At 40.6% G+C, this 21,859-nt stretch overlaps 1 protein-coding gene and 1 pseudogene across 5 annotated transcripts in view; one reads left to right on the plus strand and one right to left on the minus strand.

The window, feature by feature from the left end:
• Positions 1-21,859, plus strand: part of DCAF5 (DDB1 and CUL4 associated factor 5) — a 108,198-nt gene that overhangs the window by 68,025 nt on the left and 18,314 nt on the right. For all 5 annotated transcript variants that reach the window (XM_058429421.1, XM_032179332.2, XM_032179334.2 and 2 more), the window contains one exon: positions 11,828-11,894. In XM_058429421.1, the coding sequence (XP_058285404.1) occupies positions 11,828-11,894 (67 nt within the window). The remainder of the gene's footprint in view (positions 1-11,827; positions 11,895-21,859) is intronic.
• On the minus strand, positions 1,508-3,601 carry LOC116484525 (ATP-dependent RNA helicase DDX18-like; annotated as a pseudogene).

Genomic DNA, 21,859 nt, shown 5'->3' on the forward strand with positions numbered 1-21,859 from the left:
AAGATTTTCTTGAAAAGGCTGAGCACTGGAGTACCTGAGCACTGAGATCTCTTATACTGGTCTTTTGAACTTGATAGATGGCAAGGCCCCAAAAATCTTGATCATAAAATCATCCTGTCCTAGAGGAAAGAGCTGACTTGCACCCTATGAATCCAACAAAACGGCTTTGGATAAATGGCCTCCCTCAGACATTACATCACCACTCAACCTCTCTGTGTTGATACTATATGGGTATAGCCGAGGTGTGGAATGCACCAGTAAGTACTCTCTAGGCCAGAGAGGCCCTCTAAAGTTATAACTTTTCTTTTTTTTTTTCTTTTTTTAATAACTCCATGCACCCCTGATTAAGCCCACTTTGGGGCCTGGCATGCCATATGTTCTCCTTTATCTGAGATAAAGATATACTTTTAATGGGGGAAATTCAACCGTTGGTTTCCATCCTTTGATTTGTTGTGATTTTAGGCTACTTTTTTTTTTTTATCTCCTTGCCATTTATATCTTACATATTTTTAGCCCTTTAACTTATAAAGCACTTTCATATCCACTATTATGTTTTTTTGTTGTCGTCGTTTGTTTGTTTTTAGATGGAGTCTTGCTCTATCATCCAGGCCGGAGTACAGTGGCTCCATCTAGGCTCACTGCAACCTCTGCCTCCCAGGTTCAAGCAATTCTCGTGCCTCAGCCTCCGGAGTAGCTGGAATTATAGGCACGCGCCACCACGCCCAGCTAATTTTTTGTGTTTTTAGTAGTGACGGGGTTTTGCCACGTTGGCCAGGCTGGTCTCGAACTCCTGACCTCAAGTGATCCACCCGCCTCAGCCTCCCAAAGTGCTGGGATTACAGGCATGAACCACAATGTCCAGCCCACTACTATATTTGAATGGTCTCAGCAACCTTTGGGTGCAATTGGACAGGTTTTATCCACATGTGAAACTGAGGCCGACAGTAGTGTGAAATGGCAAATCGAATTGTTAGCAAAACCAGGACTAGACTCAGTTTCTTGTTTATGACTGTACCCTCTTGCTCATAGGCATGCTGCCCACTGTGTTATAGAGATCAAGCAATGATACGGTCTGGTGAGGAAGAACTGAAGACATAACGTTGTGGCAGAGGAATTCCTTGTATGTCTTGTTTAGAGCGTGAATGTTTTAGGAAGCTTTTTTTGAGGAAGGGGGCAGACTTTCTGTTTTGTAAAGAGAAGGTAGAGGGAATATAACTTTTTTTTTTTAAAGGTACAAAAATAATTAAAACAGTAACATACATTTGTGTGTATGAGTGAGGGATATTTAAAATTAAAATATTATATCATCACAAGAAAGATCAGATATTCCTTACTCTGCCCTTGGGCAACCAAGAAAATTAAAGCCTGTTTTATATCCCAAAAATAAAAGAGAGACTTGATAGAAGTAACAGTGTTCAGTGCTTGCAACCGAAGTCAATTTATACTCTTGTTAGATAAGTCCAAATTCTAAAGGCTACAAAAATCCTGTTAAATCAAGGGAGGAAAAGAATCATTTTAGGACAAAGTTATTCAAGATGAAAGAAAGGCATGTCTTCAGTGAGAGAACTGCCTGCTGTTGGATGCTTGCTTGCTAATGTGTTTAAAGATTTTGGACTTCTCAACTTTCTTGGTTTTCTGGTAGCCAAATCCACCACTGCCTACTCACTTTTTCTGCTTGCCTTCATTGCTGTTGACGTTCAGATCAACAAAGGGAGGCACCTTGAAACCAATGACAGAGCAGCTTGAGGCAAATTTAAGTTATTAAACATTAAAGATCTGTTTCAGAGAATGGGAATTGTAGGCTTGTATGTATGATTTATATGCTTCCTGAGCTGACTTATGAAAAAAGTAGTTCTTTTGAATCAATTTCTCAAGCCGAGACTGAATGTCAGAAATTTTAGACCAGGAAAAGTCAAATCCACTTAATGAAACCTTGGATCGTTTCAAGTAGTGAAGAAAACCCAATTCTTCTGGGTGCAAAATGAGCAAGGCATGCCCTCTCCCATTTAGGCCTCTGGCTGTTCTACCCACACGATGAATATTATTCCTTAGGGTCATCTGGAGGGTCATACTGAACAATCCAGTCAACTTCAGTAATGTCCAGTTCTCTTGCTGCCACATCTGTACACAATAGTGTTCCTAAATCTGCATTGCAGAACTGGAAGAATGTGGTTGTACACTTATTTTGCTTTTGCTTTCCATGAACGGCCAAGACGGGCAAATCAATGTAGTTCAGCAACTCATAGTGGTATTTCACGGACATACAAGATGAAAAGAAGGCCATAAGCTTCCTTTTTTGGTTCTTCTTAAGGAATGTAAAGAGTAGAAGGAATCTCTTTTCAGAAGGACAAAAAACATATCCCTGCTCAAGACCATCCACTGTTGCATTAGCTTTATCATCATCAACACCAACATACAATGGCTCCTTTTTCAGAGAAATCCTTGCCAGGCCTTCAACTTTTTGAGTTTGGGTGGCAGAAAAGAGCATCGTCTGTCTACGTGATGGCAAAAGTTTAATAATTTGTTTTAATTCCTCTTCGAATTCAACATCCAAGATACGATCAGCTTCATTGATAACCAGACACTGCAGATTTTTATACATAAACCCTGGGATATTCTGCATATGGTCCAGCAGACAGCCTGGTGTGACCACAATGATGTTGATCCCATTAGCAAGTTTCTTTGCTTCAGCGGATCTATTACTGCCACCCATTATCAACCCATAGGTATGCACGTGGTGAGTCATTAGCTCCTTAAGAACACCAAAAGTTTGCATGACTAGTTCTCTAGTAGGTGAGAGAATAAGGACCCCCGTTCCATTCCTGGGCATGAAATTTAACTTAACAATGAGTTCAACTGCAGGGATGAGAAAAGTCGGGGTTTTACCACTGACAGTTTTTGTAGTTGCAAGAAGATCCCTGCCTTCCAGAGGTGGTCTGATACTTTTTTGCTGAATTTCAGTCGTGTTTGTAAAATCCATTTCTTTTATTGCCTTCAGAGTGTTTTCATTGACAAGATTACATAGAGAAGCAAATGAAGTATCCTCAAAAGCTACTGTCAGTCCCAGGGGCAGGCTGGGCACCTCACTGTCATCTTCATCATCTGGCTTCTCAACATTATTTTCTGTTTCTTTAGGAGTCTTGGCACTTTCTTCTTCAGATTCCCCTTTGTTTTCAGTTTTTGCTTTTTTTGTATCAGACTCAGCATCATTCACCATTTTTCTCTTTTTCTTTTTTGATTCTGAATTAGGAGACTGCATTGCTGCTTCACCATTGGTTAATACAGTGGATTTCTGGGGAGATTTTTTAACTTTTATATTTTCCACTGCTTCTTGAGACACATCCCCATTTTGAGCATCTGATAAGCCCACGTTCATAGCATGTTTTGATTTTCTAACCTTTCCACCTCCCATTGTTTCTTCAGACACATCTCTATTTTGAGTTCGGACAGGGTCAGATTTGAGGCCCCATGCAACTTTAGGTTCCGCTGCCGCAATTTGAGGTTCCACTTCTTGATCTTCTTGTGTAGGAGTTTCATCAGCAGGTGAGACATCCTGTCCAAGTGGTGTCTAGACCACAGTGCCACACAGTACAGCTACTCAGTTCTGGAATATAACTTTATTAAATCAGCCATTTATAACTCTTTTTGAATCCTGGACCTTTTTGAAACTCTAAAAGCTATAAACAGTCATCTCAGAAAAATGTACACATCTACATTGTTTTCCATATAATAATAAAGTGTTTATGGAACTCTTGAAACCTAGAGGCTCAGGTATTAACAATCCTGGATTAAGATTTTACCTTTGGATTATGTTGTCTTTTAGTCTGTTTACTGATGCAATTTTAGAACTTAAAAGCTTAAAAGGTTTTGGAGTATATGAGGCCTGCTAGGTATGGTCTGGTTTATAATCGTTCAGCTGTAAAGGAACACAAGGTGACCTGGATTCTTCTTAGGAACAAGTGGAATTGATGTGATCTGGTGACAGGACACGGCAGTTCTTTAATGCATGGCTCCTGGCTAAGAGTCTGGGCCCCACTAGGAAATCCCTGGTAGATGTTAATGAAGGGGAACAGAGTATAACCTGTCTCATCCTCCTCCTTAGAAATTTTACTTTTAGTAGAAGAGCTTTGCCTCTTTTTGAGGTATCTTCAAGCTTTGGAGAAAAAATAATGTTACTTCCTCAGAATGCTGGAACACCTTTGCTTGAATGAAGAGTGTAAATACTCATATATGGACTGAAGTGAGTGCTATCATCTCCTCACTCCCCAACCCTCGCATACGAAAACTGAAGCCCATGGAGGGGGGGCTAATGGTTAATGGCCCCTCATCTTGCTCAGGTTTCCAAAATGGTTTGCCAAATAAAGATTCATCTTTAAGTAACGCTGGCCACTTTGTTATAACCAGCTGTTGGTAATTTATAGCACTTTTTTCCTTTTCTGCTGGTTATTTGACTGTTATTGGCTGCCTTTATGGAATATTCCTTTATTAATAGAATTTTTTCTACACAGAACCCGTAAAGGTTGGTTATTTTAATAAACTGAAAGATTCCAGAAGCCTAATGGAGCTGAAATGGCAAATGGCTCAAAGAAGCAAGAATAATGTAACTTCACTTGCAAAAATAGTGTTAATCTTATGGGTATGCATATTTGTATGCTTTTATTGGGAGGCAATGAAATTTCTCTTACCACAAATAAAATAAATCTACGGCTTTGCCCATTTCCAAAGAAAATTTGCTCTGATTGCTTTGGTTGGTATTTGTGGCAAGCACTGGTTATAAATGGTATGATCAAAGGTGTATTATATGCCAATTAGCAAACCTTTTTCTGGAAATAGTCATCTAGAGAGCATATCACAAAGTTTTCAATCACATTGTTTTTCCCCTTCTGACAGAAGGTCAGGGGAAAATAAGAGCTGTGTTTGATTTACATTTAAATAGCAGTCTCTCTGCTGTTACTGATCCAGGCTAGTGAGCCATCTGGTTTTTCTGTCCTAGTCAGTACAGCTAATTAGACAGGCATGCCATTTACTGGAGAGTCATTAATCAATTACTATGGAAGGAGCCTTTGGAGAGAACTGGGTAAGTTGATCAGTACTCAATGAATAGTAACTTTGATTAATATGTTTCCTTCTTCATCAACAGATGTTGGAGAAGATCAAATCCTGTGTAAGCACGCACCACAAACACACACATACACACAAATACACACACACATATTTTCTATAAAGGTCAATGGATTGACAGAGGATATTTGGGTCAGTGGGACAGTGACAAATACCAGTCAGTAATCTTTTTCAGTGTTGTTCTTGGTGGTGGTCATGATGGTGGTTCCTTCCTGAAATCTATTGAGAGAGAGTTGTTGATCTCTTCCTATGCTTGAGCAAGTTAGTATCTCCACACTGACAGTGGATTGGATGAAACCCCACCATGCACTGGCCTCAGGTTAACCCTACTTAAAATGTCTAGATCAGTAAACATTCAAATCAGTAAATAGCTTGCCCTCTTGGACCACAGAATGAATGAAAAGTGAGGTGAATCAGAATGTGGCCAACTTTTAACCTTTGTGGCCAGCTGGGAAAGATTATGGATAATGTGTGTCCACACAACTCATGTTCATTTTAGCATTGATATTTCCCACCTTACCCACAAAACCAAACAAAAATTAAATGTATCTTCCACTCTGATGTAATTGTAGTCTATGGATCTCCTACCTCCCCCTCAACTCAGGGTGTTTTGGGAAATGGGGACTTTATTGCCTAGATAATGAAGTATCTAAAACATTCTTTCTTCCTCTTGGAGCCCCGCCCTGTTCTTCTCAATAGAGTATAAGATAAAAGGCTGTGTGAAGTGAGTTTCATTTTTTTGTTTTTTATTTTTTCTTATATTCTTTTAAATCTTATTATTTATTTTTTCCTCTTATATTTGTTATTGCCTTTTTTTAGTACAAAAGCAGAACATGAAGTGAGTTTTTAATTTGTGGTTTCCCCCTCATCATGTTTAGAATGATGTTAAAAATAAATAACTTAGAGAAGGTAATGAATTTTTCGTATTCATGTCCCCATTTGGCCACAAACTTCATATCATCTTACTTAGTTTTTGCCTTTCTAAAGTCGAATAGTAATTTTTAGTTTTTTTCATAGTAGTGTATTAAATATGAACATTGGTTGTGAAGTCATACATCATAAAAGGGAATAAAAAATATGAAACATAGGAATTTTGGGTAACCAATTTTTCTACTATGTTTCTATAGCTTACCTATTTATATAGGAGTATCTGCTGCAGAGCCTTTCTGTTATCTAGGCCAGAAGCGTTTTACTCCAGGTCAGCTTCAGACCCCAAACACCAGATTTCCTGGGTGAGAATGAGCAGGTACTATTTGAAATTAGATCATCAAAATAAAAAAAGAAAAGACAGAAAAACCTGTGCCTCCAATTTCACCACTTGAGGTGAAGTTCAGTTTTCTGGTTAATTGAAATAATTACTGTGTTTCTTAAGTTTTAATACAATGAAGTACATTGGGTTTGTTTCCTTTGGTAGTGAAACAGTGCCACTGGCACTGTTTGGTCTTTGTTTTCTTGCTTATATTTCCTTGTATCCGACAGCAAATATTTGTAAGATGGCCCGCCTAGACCTGCAGTGTCCTGGTGGTCCTCTTAAGCACTAACCATCAGCAGGGCCCCACTCAGTGGCCCCAACCAGCCCGAGTCAAGGAGGGGATGACCCTTTCAACATAGCTTTAGAAGACAGGAATCTTTCTAGTTGCTCTTATGATAGCAAATGTATCTCTGTACTCAGCTCACTTGAAATAATCTTTATTTCCACAAAGCTTAAAAAAAAAGACAAAAGAGCTCTTAATGGCTACCTTATATTTTAAAATAGTCAGAACTCTGTCTGCTCTCCTGGAATACTCTTCTCCCAGATATCCACATAACTTGCTCCCTCATTTCCTTCAGGGCTCTATTCAAAATACCATTTTATCAAAGAGGCCTTCTGTGACCACCCTCTGTAAAACGGAAACTAACACCCCAACCCCCAGCACTCCCTATATGCGCTAACCTGCTGTTTAATTTTCCTCTGTAATATTTGTCACCACTGGACACATTATATATATGTGTATTTTTTTTGTTTAACTTTTTTTTTGCTCTACCCACATTATATATGTCTATAATATTTTCCCCTTCCCATTAATAGAATGTGAGCTTCATGGGACACAAACAGGGTCTCTTTTGATCAACTCTGCCTTCCCTTCCCTGGAACAATGCCTAACACATATTAGACATTCAATAAATATTTGTTTAATGAATAAAGGAATGACCTCACTTTTATTTCTGTCCTTATAGTCAGCAGTACCCCAGGCAGCCAAATTTTAATGCTAGAAGGCATCCAGCAGACAACTGTGAAATGCCATAATGAATTCTGCAGGACAGTTTTGTGATTCCAGAGTGTGTGAACACTTAAATGCCCTCACTAGATGGCAGTGAGGCAAGACGCCCTCCCTAAAAATCATCCCGAGCTGTTCTCTTGTGGTGGGTGGAAGAACAGGTCCAAGAGGAAGAGAGGTCAGGAGTTGCCTTTATCCGTAAGAGGAAGCCTGTACATTCTATGCATTTTCTGCATATTTTAGGAGCTGTCATATTAAACCCAACAGGCGTTAACTCTGGGAGAGTTTTCTTCCTTCTAAGGCAGTCTTCTGAGTCAGCATTCTGTCTGGGAATCCCGTTTTCCCTTCTCATGGCTTTGCCCTGGTGAATAGCCGAACAAATAGGAAAGCGCTGATACTTCACGATGAAATAGTAAAACCCCTGATAAGCCCACTGGGCTCACTCTTTTTAAATATTATTTTTTGTTTGTTTAGTTTGCAGTGGTATGCGGGGCAGGGTAGCAGGAATTCCACATGAAGTTCATAGCCTCTTTTAAACGTGTAACAGGTAACAGGAAATGGTGGCGCCCGCCTGTAGTCCCAGCTGCTGGGGAGGCTGAGGCATGAAAATTGCTTGAATCCCGGAGATGGAGGTTGCAGTGAGCCCAGATTGCACCACTGCACTCCAGCCTGGGCGGCAGAAACTCTGTCTCAAAAAAAAAAAAAAGTACATTAAATATATATGTACATTTACATTGTTGTGTAGCCATCACCACCATCCATCTCTAGAACTTCTTCTTCATCTCAAACTGAAACCCTGTGTCCACTAAACATCAACTCCCCATTTCCCCTCCCACTAGGCCCTGGCAACCACCATTCTACTTTGCGTCTGAATTTTCATGACTACTCTAATAGGATCATATAGTATTTGTCTTTTTGTGACTGGCTTATTTCAGTTAGCATGATGTGATGTCCTCAGAGTTGATCCATGTGGTAGCATGTGTCAGAATTTCCTTCCTTGTTAAGGCTGAATGATGTTGGTGGACACACAGGGGATTGATTCCACCTCTTGGCCATTATAAACAGTGCTGTTATGAACATAGGTTGCAAGTATCTCTAATCTTGTTTTCAATACTTTTGGATGTATACCCAGAATTGGAATTGCTGGATCATATGATAATTCTATCTTTAATTTTTTGGGGAACTATTTTCTGGGTCTTTGTTTTGTTTTTCATAGTAACCATTCTAATGGGTATGAGGTGGTATCTCATTGTTTTGATTTGCATTTCCCTAATGATCAGTGATGTTGAACATCTTTTTTTTTTTTTTTTTTTGAGACGGAGTCTCGCTCTGTCGCCCAGGCTGGAGTGCAGTGGCACGATCTCGGCTCACTGCAAGCTCCGCCTCCCGGGTTCACGCCATTCTCCTGCCTCAGCCTCTCCAAGTAGCTGGGACTACAGGCGCCCGCCACCACGCCTGACTAATTTTTTGTATTTTTAGTAGAGACAGGGTTTCACCGTGGTCTCGATCTCCTGACCTCGTGATCCGCCCGCCTCGGCCTCCCAAAGTGCTGGGATTACAAGCGTGAGCCACCGTGCCCAGCCGATGTTGAACATCTTTTCATGTGCTTATTGGCCATTTGTATATGGCCATGTTCTACTTTGGAGAAATGTCTATTCAAGTCCTTGGCACATTTTTGAAATCATGTTGTTTTTTCTTTGTTGTTGCAGTTTAGGAAACTTTTAAATTAAAGTTTAACAAGACTGGCCTCATGAGTTTCCTTGTCTTGAACATGTCTGTGGAGTGACTTATCAAATCACTTGGGCTGGCAGCTTAGGGACTTTTCAGGTCTAATCCAGCCTCCAACATTCCTTCACAGTGTAATCATAGAATCTTATAATTAAATGAGCCTCACAGAGCTACCAGTCCAGTTCTTTCATTTTGCAGATAAAGAAACTGAGCCCACTGCTTTTTCCACTGTGCCCTGGTTACCTAATCCCTATAGATAGCATTTTCTTCATCTTTAAACCTACCTGTCTTTGCCTTTTTTCTCATGTTCCTACAAGTGTTTTGAAGGCTAGGAAATTGATTTTAAGTGATTGCATAGTATTTAGTAATTTATGTTAGGAGGTTGTGTGTATGTTGGACTTACACTTTTTGGGGATGTTCGATGTCATTTTCAAGTATGACATTTTCTTTAGAAAACTCTAGACCTGGCTAGGCGTGTAGCCTATTCCTGTAATCCCAACACATTGAGAGGCTGAGGCAGGAGGATCACTTGAGCCCAGAAGTTTGAGACCAGCCTGGGCAATGGAAGTGAGACACCTGTCTGTATAAAAAATTAGCTGGGTGTGGTGGTGCCTGCCTGTAGTCCCAGCTCCTTGGGAGGCTAAGGCAGGACGATCATTTGAGCCCAGGAGGTCAAGGCTGCAGTGAGCAATGATTGTGCCACCGCACTCCAGCCTGGGTGACAGAGCAAGACCCTGTCTCATAAATAAAATAAATAAATAAATAAATAAATAAGCTACGTGTCATGGTGCATGCCTGTGATCCATCTTCTGGGGAGGGTGAGGCAGGAGGATCACTTGAGCCCAGGAGGTCAAGACGGCAGTGAGCCATGATCGTGCCACTGCACTCTAGCATGGGCAACACAGCGAGACGCTGTCACATACACACACACAAAAGGAAAACAGTAGGCCTTTCTTTTTCAGAGAAATGAGCAGATGGGGGCAAAAGACAGGAAGAAGTAATGCTGACCTCACCTTAAAGTAAAACACTTATGTGTTGGAAATAAATGAACTCTCAAAATTACTCTCTGATTGCTATTAGATAATGTTAGACAATGCTTTTATGAGTTCACATTAGAGTAGATCTGGCACAGTGTCTTTTTTGAGATCAAGCAGTTTGGAGCTGCCACATAAAATTATGCCCAGGCACTAATTCATGGCTATGTTGGTGATGGCTTCCTGCTCAAAGATATCAGCTGGCAGTAAGGAAGTTCAGGATACTTGGCCTTATGTAAAAGATCTCTGGGAAGCACCTAGTTTTTACATTCTGCATTAAATTTTTTTTTTATTGTAGTAAAATATACATAACATGAGATTTACCGTTTTAACCATTTAAAAATACACAGTTCAGTGGCATTAAGTACAATCACATTGCTGTGCAGCCATCACCACTATCTACCTTCAGAACTTCTTCACCATCCCAGACTGAAACTCCCCAACAAATAAATGCTAACTCTTCATTCTCCCTCCTCTCAGCTCCTGGCAACCACTTGCTGTTTCTGTGAATTTTATTACTCTTAAGTGCCTCATATAAATGGAGCCATACAATATCTGTCTTTTTGTTTCTGCCTTATTTCATTTAGTATAATGTCACGGTTTATCCATGTAGCATGTGTCAGAATTTCCTTCCTTTTAAAGGCTGAATAATATTCCATTGTATATATTACCACATTTTGTTTATCCGTTCATCTGTCAGTAGACCCTTGGGTTGTTTCCACCTTTTGGCTATTGTGAATAATGCTGCTATGAAAATGGGTATACAGATATCTCTTAGAGTCCCTGCTTTCAATTCTTGGATATATACCTAGGATTGTAATTGCTGCATCATATGGTAGTTTTATGTTTAACTTGTTGAAGAATTGCCATATTGTTTTCTACAGTAGCTGCACTGTTCGTTAGTCATTCCCACCAGCAATGCACAAGGGTTCCCACTTTCTCCACATCCTTGCCAATACTTGTCATTTTTTTTTTTTTTGGTAATAGTCATCCTAATGGGTGTGAAATAGTATTTCATTGTGGTTTTTGATTTGCATTTTTCTGATTATTAGTGATGTTGAGCATCTTTTCATGTACTTAGTAGCCATTTGTATATTTCTTTGGAGAACTGTCTAATTTGCCCCTTTTTGAATTAGGTCATTTTGTTGTTGTTGTTGTTGCTGAGCTTTAACTAACATGCCTTTTGATTTGCAGGTATTTTTAGGAGGGTGTTTGCTGTGTGGTGCCTTATAAATATATGCCCATTTATCTTGTTTATTTAAAGGAAATCTCTGTACAGATAGATATATTAAAAATCACTATGTTTAGGCCGGTTGTGGTGACTCACACCTGTAATCCCAGCACTTTGGGAGGCCAAGGCCAGCGGATCACCTGAAGTCAGGAGTCTGAGACCAGCCTGGCCAACATGGTGAAACCCCATCTTTACTGAAAAATACAAAAAATTAGCTGGGCATGGTGGTGCGTGCCTGTAGTCCCAGCTACTCGGGAGGTTGAGGCAGGAGAATCACTTGAGCCCAGGAGTCGGAGGTTGCAGTGAGCTGAGATTGCACCACTGTATTCCAGCCTGGACAACAGAGCAAGACTCCATCTCAAAAAAAAAAAATTAAATGCAATATATAATATAACAATAAACATATTATTCTATATTATAATATATAATGTTATCTATATATTTTTTTCCAACAGTATATCCTTTCAGGCTCTGATGACTTCAACCTGTACATGTGGAGAATTCCTGCAGATCCAGAAGCAGGCGAGTATATCCTTTGCATGAACGTACTGCTATTGCTGGCTCTGTTGACCTTTGGCATGCTGTGCCCTGAGGGGACAGGTCTTTAGCAGTAGAGGACAACATTTCTCTTCTAACATAAGCTGTAACCAAAGGAAATTTAAAAATAAAAATTATAAATCAGATTAAACTATATCCCTCAGACATAGCCTTATCTGACGTAAATGATGCTTAGATTTTTTTTTTCCTCCTAAAAACCTTTCTTCAGACTTCATAGAACTCCTTTATGTCCCTTATTTCCAATCTCTTCCTATTTCACACCTGGATTTTTTTTTTTTTTTTTTTTTTTGAGACAAAGTTTCACTCTTGTTGCCCAAGCTGGAGTGCACTGGTGTGATCTTGGTTCACTGCAACCTCTGCTTCCCGGGTTCAAGCGATTCTCCTGCCTCAGCCTCCCGAGTAGCTGGGATTACAGGCACACGCCACCATACTGGCTAATTTTTTGTATTTTTAGTAGAAACGGGGTTTCACCATGTTGACCAGGCTGGTCTCGAACTCCTGACCTCAGATGATCTCCCCTCCTCAGCCTGCCAAAGTGCTGGCATTACAGGTGCGAGCCACCGCACCCAGCCCACACCTGGAATATTTTTGTCTTGCTTTTACATGCTTTGCTTTTATTATCCATCTTCATATTCTTGCTTATTACTTTACAAATGGTTGGTAGGGCTCTTTCTTTCCTTTGTTTTCCCTGGTCATGTTAACTAAAGAGAGACTTTCTTTGTTGATGGACAGGTATGTTCCCTGGGGCTTTGTTGACCTAGGACGTCAAAGAAATTAGGAAGAAATATTTTTACATTTGCTATAACTGTATTCTGAAAAAAGGCTGCAGCTTTCCATAAATTTGTATTTAAGCCATCTGAGCTTTCAAACAATGTGGATCATACCTCCTCATTCTTTTTACTTAGTTTTTTTCTCCCTTTTTTTTTTTTCCTTAGAATGGTTTGTTTCATAATCTTCTTTATTTTTGATAATAGTGTCTTCACGTGCTCAATGAGTGTTACCTAATGGTAGAAAAATGTCTGTTTTTAATACTCAAACAGCTCAATATAGCCATCTGTTCCAGGTGATACATGACATTAAGCTGGAAAATGGCCTTTAGGAAAATTAGAGGACTATGCCAAGTATATTACACAAAATGTGTGTATAGTAGTGCTCAGAGTTTAGGGAAGTTCTTGGCTGTTGCTGAATTAACAATATTCTTACCAAACATCTGCCTTTCAAAACCTGTTGAGGCCTACTTTTGGCATAACTCAACATTTGCTGTGGTCTAGTTACTAAACAAGTTACAAAAGGGCTTTTCCCCTTCTAGAATTTAGAAAGCATGAGTGAAACAGCTTACCTTTGAAGCACAAGCAAATGGAACAGCAGTAGTCTACTTGAACAAAGAGTGATGTTCTAGCACTTGAAGTGGTTGCGGATACAAGTCTCCCACGCCTGAAAATCCTAGCTTGATTCGTTGAGAAGTAATCTTTGGTTTAATTATATCTTTTACCTGATCTTGAAAAGCTTTTAATTTGTTAGTATGACTTTAAAAATAGAATGTGGATAATCCTTCTTCTCCCCAGGACTATTCTCTGGAATCTTTTTCACGTTTGAATAGAGAGAATAGGAAAGAATTAGCAATAGTATCGTAGGTTTTTTTCTTCTCCCTGCTGCTTTCTCTTTTTTTTTTTTGTAAGAGACAAGGTCTCACTCTCTTGCCCAGGCTGGAGTGGAGTGGCATGACCTTGGTTCACTGTAGCCTCAAACTCTGAGCTTAAGTGATCGTCCCACCTTGGCCTCCCAAAGTGCTGGGCGTATAGGCATGAGCCACTGTGCCCAGACCCCTGCTGCTTTCTTTACTGATTTAGAATATCGACCATCTAGTCTGCCAGAGCTGCAGTAACAAAGTATCACAGACTGCGTGGCTTAAACAACAGAAATTTATTTTCTCACAGTTCGGCAGGCTAGAAGTCCAAGATCAAGGTGCTGGCAGGTTTGGTTTCTCTCGATGTCTCTTTCCTTGGCCACCTTCTCACTGTGTTCTCACTTTTCTCTGTGCACATACATCCCTAGTGTCCCTTCCCCTTCTTATAAGGAAGTTCTCATGTCACCTTCTAGATGTTCTCCAGAGATAGTACCCCTAAGTTTATTTAGTAGTTCCTTAAAAAATAATTATGTCAATTCCTCTGCTGTACTGATTTTCTCTCCTGAATTTGTTCTACCCCGTTTATGGATTAACTGAATACATCTAGCAGATTTAGTCTGACCAGGCCAGATAAGAATCTTTGGCTGCTTTATTCTAAAATGCACTATGCAGTGTTTCAGAAAGTACACCCAGTGTCACATAAGCTTTTTTAGAGGCCACCGAACCCATAATCTCTTAATACTTTCCACATGGGCTATGGTTGGTTCTGCATCCCCATCCTTTACTTGGTACTTGGGCTTCTTTGTGCACAAGGACAGGACCTTATAACTATTCCTGTTGTTGGATTCACTGACTGTAATTGAGGGTTTGTTTTCTCTGTATCACTCTTCAGCATTACATCGTCAATCACAGCAAATCTGTCCCTTTGATCATCATCTTGCTCTGTATGTAACTAAAGTATCTTTTAAGATTATATTTTAGCATGTCTTGACTCATTTGGGGATTCAACCCTTCTGCCACTATTCTAACAGATCCCACCCACATTTTTTTTCTTTTCTTTTTTTTTTTTTTTTAAAGTCAGGGTCTCGCTATGTTGCCCTGGCTAGAGTGCAGTGGCTATTCACAGGCACAATCATAGCATACTACATACAGCCTTGAGCTCCTGGGCTAAAGTGATCCTCCTGCCTAAGCCTCCCAAGTATCTGGGACTACAGGTGTGCATCACTGTGCCTGGCCTCTTTTATTTTTTCTTATTCATGAATCTTCTCTTTTTCTTTCTATTCTTCCTTCTTGTTCTTTTTTATTACCTCCACTATTTTTGTAATTAAGTACTTCTTTTTATCAAAGTAATACAGCTATATAATTTTTAAATCAAATAATATTATAAAGCTTATTTTTTAAAAGCACAACAGTCCCTTTCTCTACCTTTGCCTATAACATGCTCATAATATTTTTGGATTTTCAATATTAGACATTCTCTGTTGACTTTCTACTATTGAAATCAGTCAGTTTCCCAAAAGAGGAATCTTCATTTTCCTACCTAGAGAGTATTTGCCTGGTAATTAAACTATGGCTCTTAAGAGCCAAATAGGGAAATGGGGCTGTGAGTCTTACAGATCTATATGAAGACTTTTGTTTAATCCCACCCCCAGCTGTGCCTTGTATCCCCAGTCTAAAACCTCTTTGGGTCAATGTCAGTTGGCAACCCCCAGACTTCTGCTTATATGGGAAGAGGATGGTTTCCTGGTCATGTGGACTCAAGGGAAGAGTTTTATCCACGCTTTATACATGGTTTTAACTCCTCCTGTTTTCAGCCCTACTCCTCAACATGGCTTCAGGACTATTTGGTACCCCTCATTTTTACATGTAATACCTCAATTTTTAAATGTTGACGATTAATGCATAGCTATAAAAAATATTTAGCAACTTTCAGCAAGCCTAACAAGATATCTGTGGGCTGGATGCATCCCTTGAGTTCTAACTTTGAATGCTTAGATGAGGAAAATCTTGTCAGGAAACTCTTAATCCAACTTAATGTCTTTTTGACTTAAATAATCATGGGCCAAGGATAAGTGCATACACATTCATTCATTCATCCATTCATTCTCTCTCTCTCTCTCCCTCCCTCCCTCCCTCTTTCTCTCTCATATTCTCTGTGTACCTATTGGATATATGATTCTAAGGCAGGCTAGTAAGGGAAAGCTGGCTTGCCATGGTATACCTAATGGCATAATCAGAACTAGACTCTAGATGACAAGCAGTCAGCATTTATTTGATGCCTGCTGTGTGTTTCATGTGCGTGCCGAGTGCTGAGAACACGAGATGGAGAGCGGTCCTGAGTGTGAGCCAAAGTCAAGGCCATCTTTTTCTTCTGCACACTCCTGCTCAGGAAGACTGTTAATCAGTCTTTGTTTTTTTGCTATACAAACTCCAAAGAGATGAAATTTATTTACTGTATAAACAATACTATATAAGTCTTTCCAATAGGACTTCCTAGTGGGCTGAGGAGATCATTTCAAGATGTAAGACCTGTATCCACTATAAAACTTGCTACCAGGGAAGATCAGGTCCAATTTTTTAGTAATTTCAAACAACTCATTCTAAAAATCCCTTTAAAAATGAAGGGGCCAGGTGCAGTGGCTCATGCCTGTAATCCCGGCACTTGGGGAGGCTGAGGGGGGCAGATCACTTGAGGTCAGGACTTTGAGACCAATCTGGCTAACATAGTGAAACACTGTCTTTACTAAATATTCAAAAATTAGCCGGGTGTAGTGGTGCACACCCATCATCCCAGCTACTCAGGAGGCTGTGGCAGAAGAATCGCTTGAACCCGGGAGGGAGAGGTTGCATTGAGCCGAGATCACACCACTGCACTCCAGCCTGGGTGACAGAGGAGACTCCGTCTCAAAAAATAAAAACAAAAAAAAGTGAAAAATAAAAATTAGAGAAAGGAATAGAACTAGAACTGGGAATTTTGCTGTGGCAAAGAAAAAGTCCACTGGAATATGTCTAAGACCTCTAAAGTAGGTAGGAAGGGCATCTGTTTTTATGTGGTAATTCTGAAAATAAAATAAATAGACCAGCAGTTACATATAGAGCCAGTGTTACATATTGAAAGGAGCATTAGACTTAAAATCATACCTGGATTCAAGTCCTCTAACTTGAACTTAACTACCACTAACTACATGTCTGATTCTTAGCAAGTTACATAATAGTATTTGTCTGAGCCTCAGTTTCTTATATAAAATGTCTCCCACCTCTGCCTTATATTGTGTGATGATTTAATAATCTTGGAAGCTTTCTGAAAACAATGTGTATTCAAATATAAGACATTGTTACTGCTATGTATAGTAAGATCAGTGTAGATCCATCATTTCCAAAGCATTTTTTCCCTAGTAAGTTAGGTATGGAAGTAATGGATTTGGCAATGTGTGGGGAAGGTTGGTAGGTGTCTCTTGAAAATATTTATGTTGCCTTTCCCTTCTCTTTCCCTGAATTCTTGTTAGAAAGGGCTTTAGGGTTTTCACAGGTCGAGTTGCTTTTCCTGAGCTACCTCTTACTCTACGACCTTCTTATTTATGGAAGGAAGCATAATGTGATAGAGTTGTTAGGAATGGCTTTAAATTCCTGATCCATTTATCTTCCAACTGGGGGCTTTGGAAAAATTTCCTAATCTTACCAAACTCCTGTGAAATAAGGATAATACCACCACCACCAACAATAATACCTTCTTAGGATTATTGTGAGAGTACTTAGTAGCTACTGAATGACTGTTATTCCTCACTAAGAAAGCCTTCTCGGCTGGGCACAGTGGCACATGCCTGTAATCCCAGCACTTTGGGAGGCTGAGGTGGGAGGATCGCTTGATGCCTCAGGAGTTTGAGACCATCCTGAGCAACACAGTGGGACCCTGTCTTCACAAACATTTTTTTTAAAACTAACTGTTGCTAGGCACAATGGCTGGTACCTGTAATCCTGACACTTTGGGAGGCTGAGGCAGGAAGATCATTGAACCCATGAGTTTGAGACCAGCCTGAGCAACACAGCAAGACTGTGTCTCTAATAATAATAATAAAAAGAAAGAACAAAAGAATGAAAGAAAGAAAGAAAAAAAGAGAAAAGAAAGAAAACTGGGCATGGTGGCATATGCCTGTAGTCCCAGTTGCTCAGGAGGCTGAGGCAGGAGTATTGCTTGAGCCCAGGAGTTTGAGGCTGCACACTTCAGCAACAGAATGAGACTCCGTGTCTACAAAAGAAGAAAAAGAAGGCCTTCTCCCTTTTTAAACTCACCTTTTAATAACTCCTTAGAGATCAAGACATTGTCCTTCCTTGCTACCCACCTGGAATGGCTGATTGAGTTGTTCTTGCATGAAGGCTGCCCTTGACTCATCAGTAGTTCAAGAGGGTTCTCTTATATGACAAATTTTTCCCTGAATGGAAGGGAAAAACATGTATTTTTACTGCCAAGTCACTGTAACCACCCCCACTGGCAGTAGGCTGATGAAGTAGGCTGGAAACAGCTGTAAATACATTTTTATGGGCCTGCATATGTTTGTGTGCTCTGTCTGTCTTCTTTTTCTAGACATGTATTCACTCTCAGTGACTTAGGCCTAGGTATCTGCTTTTTCCTCCCATGTAATTGGAAAAAAACAGCTGTTTTTAATTGGTTGCAAGTAGTTGGTTATAAACACATGTGAGGCACATATGATGAAAGAACTCAGCATAACTGACTTTTTTGTGCAACTAAGCATTGATGCCTGTGGAGCTCTTTGAGCTGTACTGACAGCATTGGCTGTCCCCATCTGGCTTTTCTCCTTTCTTAAGTAGTTATGTGGTCTCCAGGAGGCAGTCACTGCTCTGTCTGTATTGTCAGTATCCTTGATGGTCCTTCTCTTTATGGTTTGAGACTGGAAGACCCTGCAACTGTTCACTTGGGCCTTTCTGAAATGCTAAGAGGCTTGGATACCTTTTTTAGATGTACCAGGAAAAGAAGTAGTCTATGCCTTGCAGTAAACTTTTTTTTTTTTTTTTTTGAGGTGGAGTTTCATTCTTGTTGCCCAGGCTGGAGTGCAATGGCACGATCTTGGCTCACCGCAACCTCTGCCTCCTGGGTTCAAGCTATTTTCCTGCCTCAGCCTCCTGAGTAGCTGGGATTACAGGCATGTGCCACCACACCCAGCTAATTTTGTATTTTTAGTATAGACGGGGTTTCTCCATGTTGGTCAGGCTGGTCTCGAACTCCCGACCTCAGGTGATCCACCTGCCTTGACCTCTCAAAGTGCTGGGATTACAGGCATGAGCCACCACATCTGGCCCTTGGAGTAAACTCTTAATTCTACCAGTGGAGTCAAGAATGAAATAGATTGTCTTAAATCTTCTTACCAAACCTCATTTTAGCAGATAACTTTAACTTCAAGCTTTATTCCAGAGAGGATGATGAGGGCTTTAACTTCAATTTGTTCATTTATTGAGTATCCTTAGATAAGACATCATGTAAAGCTCTATGGGCCACTGAAAAATGAACATTTTTTTGCCTTCAAAGAGCTTCCAATATAACAGAGATGAGAAAAAGGATGTGCATGGGCACACACACAGACACATGCACTTGATGTAAAAGTGGCTTCCGAGGCCCATAAAAAAGATAATGAAGGAGGTCTTGAAGAGATTTGGGAAGATTGGTAAAATTTTCATGCAGTTAGCATTTCAAAGGACCCTGAATGATAGATAGGATTTCAGCCCCTTTATTTCTCTGCTCCTACTTAACTACATTATAGTAAAAATGCTGTAAAAGAATATCTGAGCCAGGCACAGTGGCTCACTACTGTAATCCCAGCACTTTGGGAGGCCAAGGTGGGCAGATCACAAGGTCAAGAGATTGAGACCATGCTGGCTAACATGGCAAAACCCTGTCTCTACTAAAAATACAAAAATTAGCTGGGCGTGGTGGCACATGCCAGTAGTCCCAGCTACTCAGGAGGCTGAGGCAGGAGAATTGCTTGAACTGGGGAGGCGAAGGTTGCAGTGAGCCGAGATCGTGCCACTGCACTCCAGCCTGGTGAGACTCTGTCTTAAAAAAAAAAGAATATCTGGGCTGGATTAGGTGGCTCACACCTGTAATCCCAGCACTTGGGGGGGCCAAGGCAGGAGGATTGTTTGAGCCCAAGAGTTTGAGACCAGCCTGGGCAACATGGTGAAACCCCATCTCTACAAAAAATACAAAAAATTAGCCAGGTGTGACGCCATGTCCCTATAGTCTCAGCTACTAGGGAGGCTGAGGTAGGAGGATTGCTTGAGCCTGAGAGGTGGGGGTTGCAGTGAGCCAAAATCATGCCACTGCATTCCAGCCTGGGGAACAGAGTGAGACCCTGTCTCAAAAAAAAAAAAAAAAAAAAAAGATATGAAATTGGCTGCAGGAAGATGGAAAAAAAGAAACACTTATTGGGTGATGGAACCCATATGTGAAGATTTTTTTTTTCCTGCATGCTTGTGTTCCACCATCTAATACACTCACATCTTTTCATTTCATCATATATTTATTAAAAACCTTACTATGTGCTAGGCACAGTTCTAGAGACTTGGGATACAGTGGAGACAGAAGCCCTGCTATCATGGAGCTTATGTTCTAGCAGGGGAAACAATGAACAATAAACATAGTAAATTATGTAGTATGTTTAAAAGGTTAGAAGTGCTATAGAAAAGGTAGAACAGAGGAAGATAGGAAGTGGTATTGGGGGGCCCAGGGTGTTGCAGTTGTATACAGAATGTTTAGTATAGGCCTTACTGAGAAGGTCACATCTGAGTAAAAGCCTCAAAGTGCTTAAGGAGCTGGCCATGCAGAAATTTGGTGGAAGAGCATTTCAAGGAGAGCCAGCGTCAAGGTCCTGAAGTAAGAGTGTACCTGGTGGCCGGGCGCAGTGGCTCACGCCTGTAATCCCAGCACTTTGGGAGGCCGAGGCGGGCGGATCACGAGGTCAGGAGATCGAGACCATCCTAGTTAACACGGTGAAACCCCATCTCTACTAAAAATACAAAAAATTAGCCGGGCGAGGTGGCGGGCGCCTGTAGTCCCAGCTACCCGGGAGGCTGAGGCAGGAGAATGGTGTGAACCCTGGGGGGCGGAGCCTGCAGTGAGCCAAGATCGTGCCACTGCACTCCAGCCTGGGCGGCAACAAGACTCCATTTCAAAAAAAAAAAAAAAAAAAAAAGAGTGTACCTAGTGTATTTGATAAACAGCAAGGAAGTCAAGGTGTTAAGGCAGAGTGGGGGATGGGGATAATAGTGGGAGATGAAGTCAGTCGTGAGTGAGGCAAGGCAGGTATGCAGTCATGTGAGCTCTTACTGAGGAAATGGGGTGCCATTAGAGGATTTTGAGCAAAGGAATGGCATGATCCGACTTATTTTAAAAGGATCACTCTGGCTGCTGAGTTGAGGATAGATGGTAGGAATGGGGCTGCCAAGAATAGAAATGAGGAGAACTAGTAGGGGTCTCATTTGATACAGGTGAATGGTGATGATGGCTTGAACCAGGGTAATAGAGGTTGGATTCTAGATATATTTTGAAGGTAAAACCATCAGGATTTCCTAAAAGACCGAGGAAGAGGGCAGTGCAGGTGGTTCAAGATGCCTCTTAAACATCCAGGTAGAAATGTTGAATGGTTTGAAGGTCTAGAGTTCAAGAGAAAGGTCTGGACTAGAAATAAAAAATTTAAGTTTGGATAGCATGTAGATAGTATGAAGCCATAAGACTGGGTGAGCTTACCAAATGAGTGTGTATAGTTAGTCAGGATTGAGCCCTTAAGATATTCCAATCTTTAGGAGTCAAGGGGAGGAAGCTGGGTGTGGTGGCATACACCTATAGTCCAGCTACTTGAGAGACTGAGGTGGGAGGATCACTTGAACCTGTTAGTTCAGGGTTGTAATGTGCTATCATTCCAACTGTGAATAGCCACTGCACTCCAGCCTGGGCAGCATAGCAAGAAAACAAAAAGGAATCAAGGAGAGTACCCAAAAAGGAGATCAAGAAGGAGTAACCAGTTGAGGTGGCAGGAAAACCAAGAGAGGGTGATCCTAGGAAATCAAATGAAGAAATTCTGTCAAAGAAGAGGCAACTATGTTGAATCTTGCTGATAAATCAAATAAGAGTTAAGATGAAGACTGAATTAACCATTGGATTTTTTGATGAATAGCATATGCTGTCATATACTGAATTTTCCCAAGTCAAAGTCATATTGCTTAGGGAAGGACTAGGTAATTACAGAGATTTGATGTCCATTTTATCATTTGAATAACTACTGTTATCTGA

The sequence above is a fragment of the Hylobates moloch genome, unplaced genomic scaffold (assembly GCF_009828535.3).
Source record: "Hylobates moloch isolate HMO894 unplaced genomic scaffold, HMol_V3 SCAFFOLD_16, whole genome shotgun sequence".
Lineage (NCBI taxonomy): Eukaryota > Metazoa > Chordata > Mammalia > Primates > Hylobatidae > Hylobates > Hylobates moloch.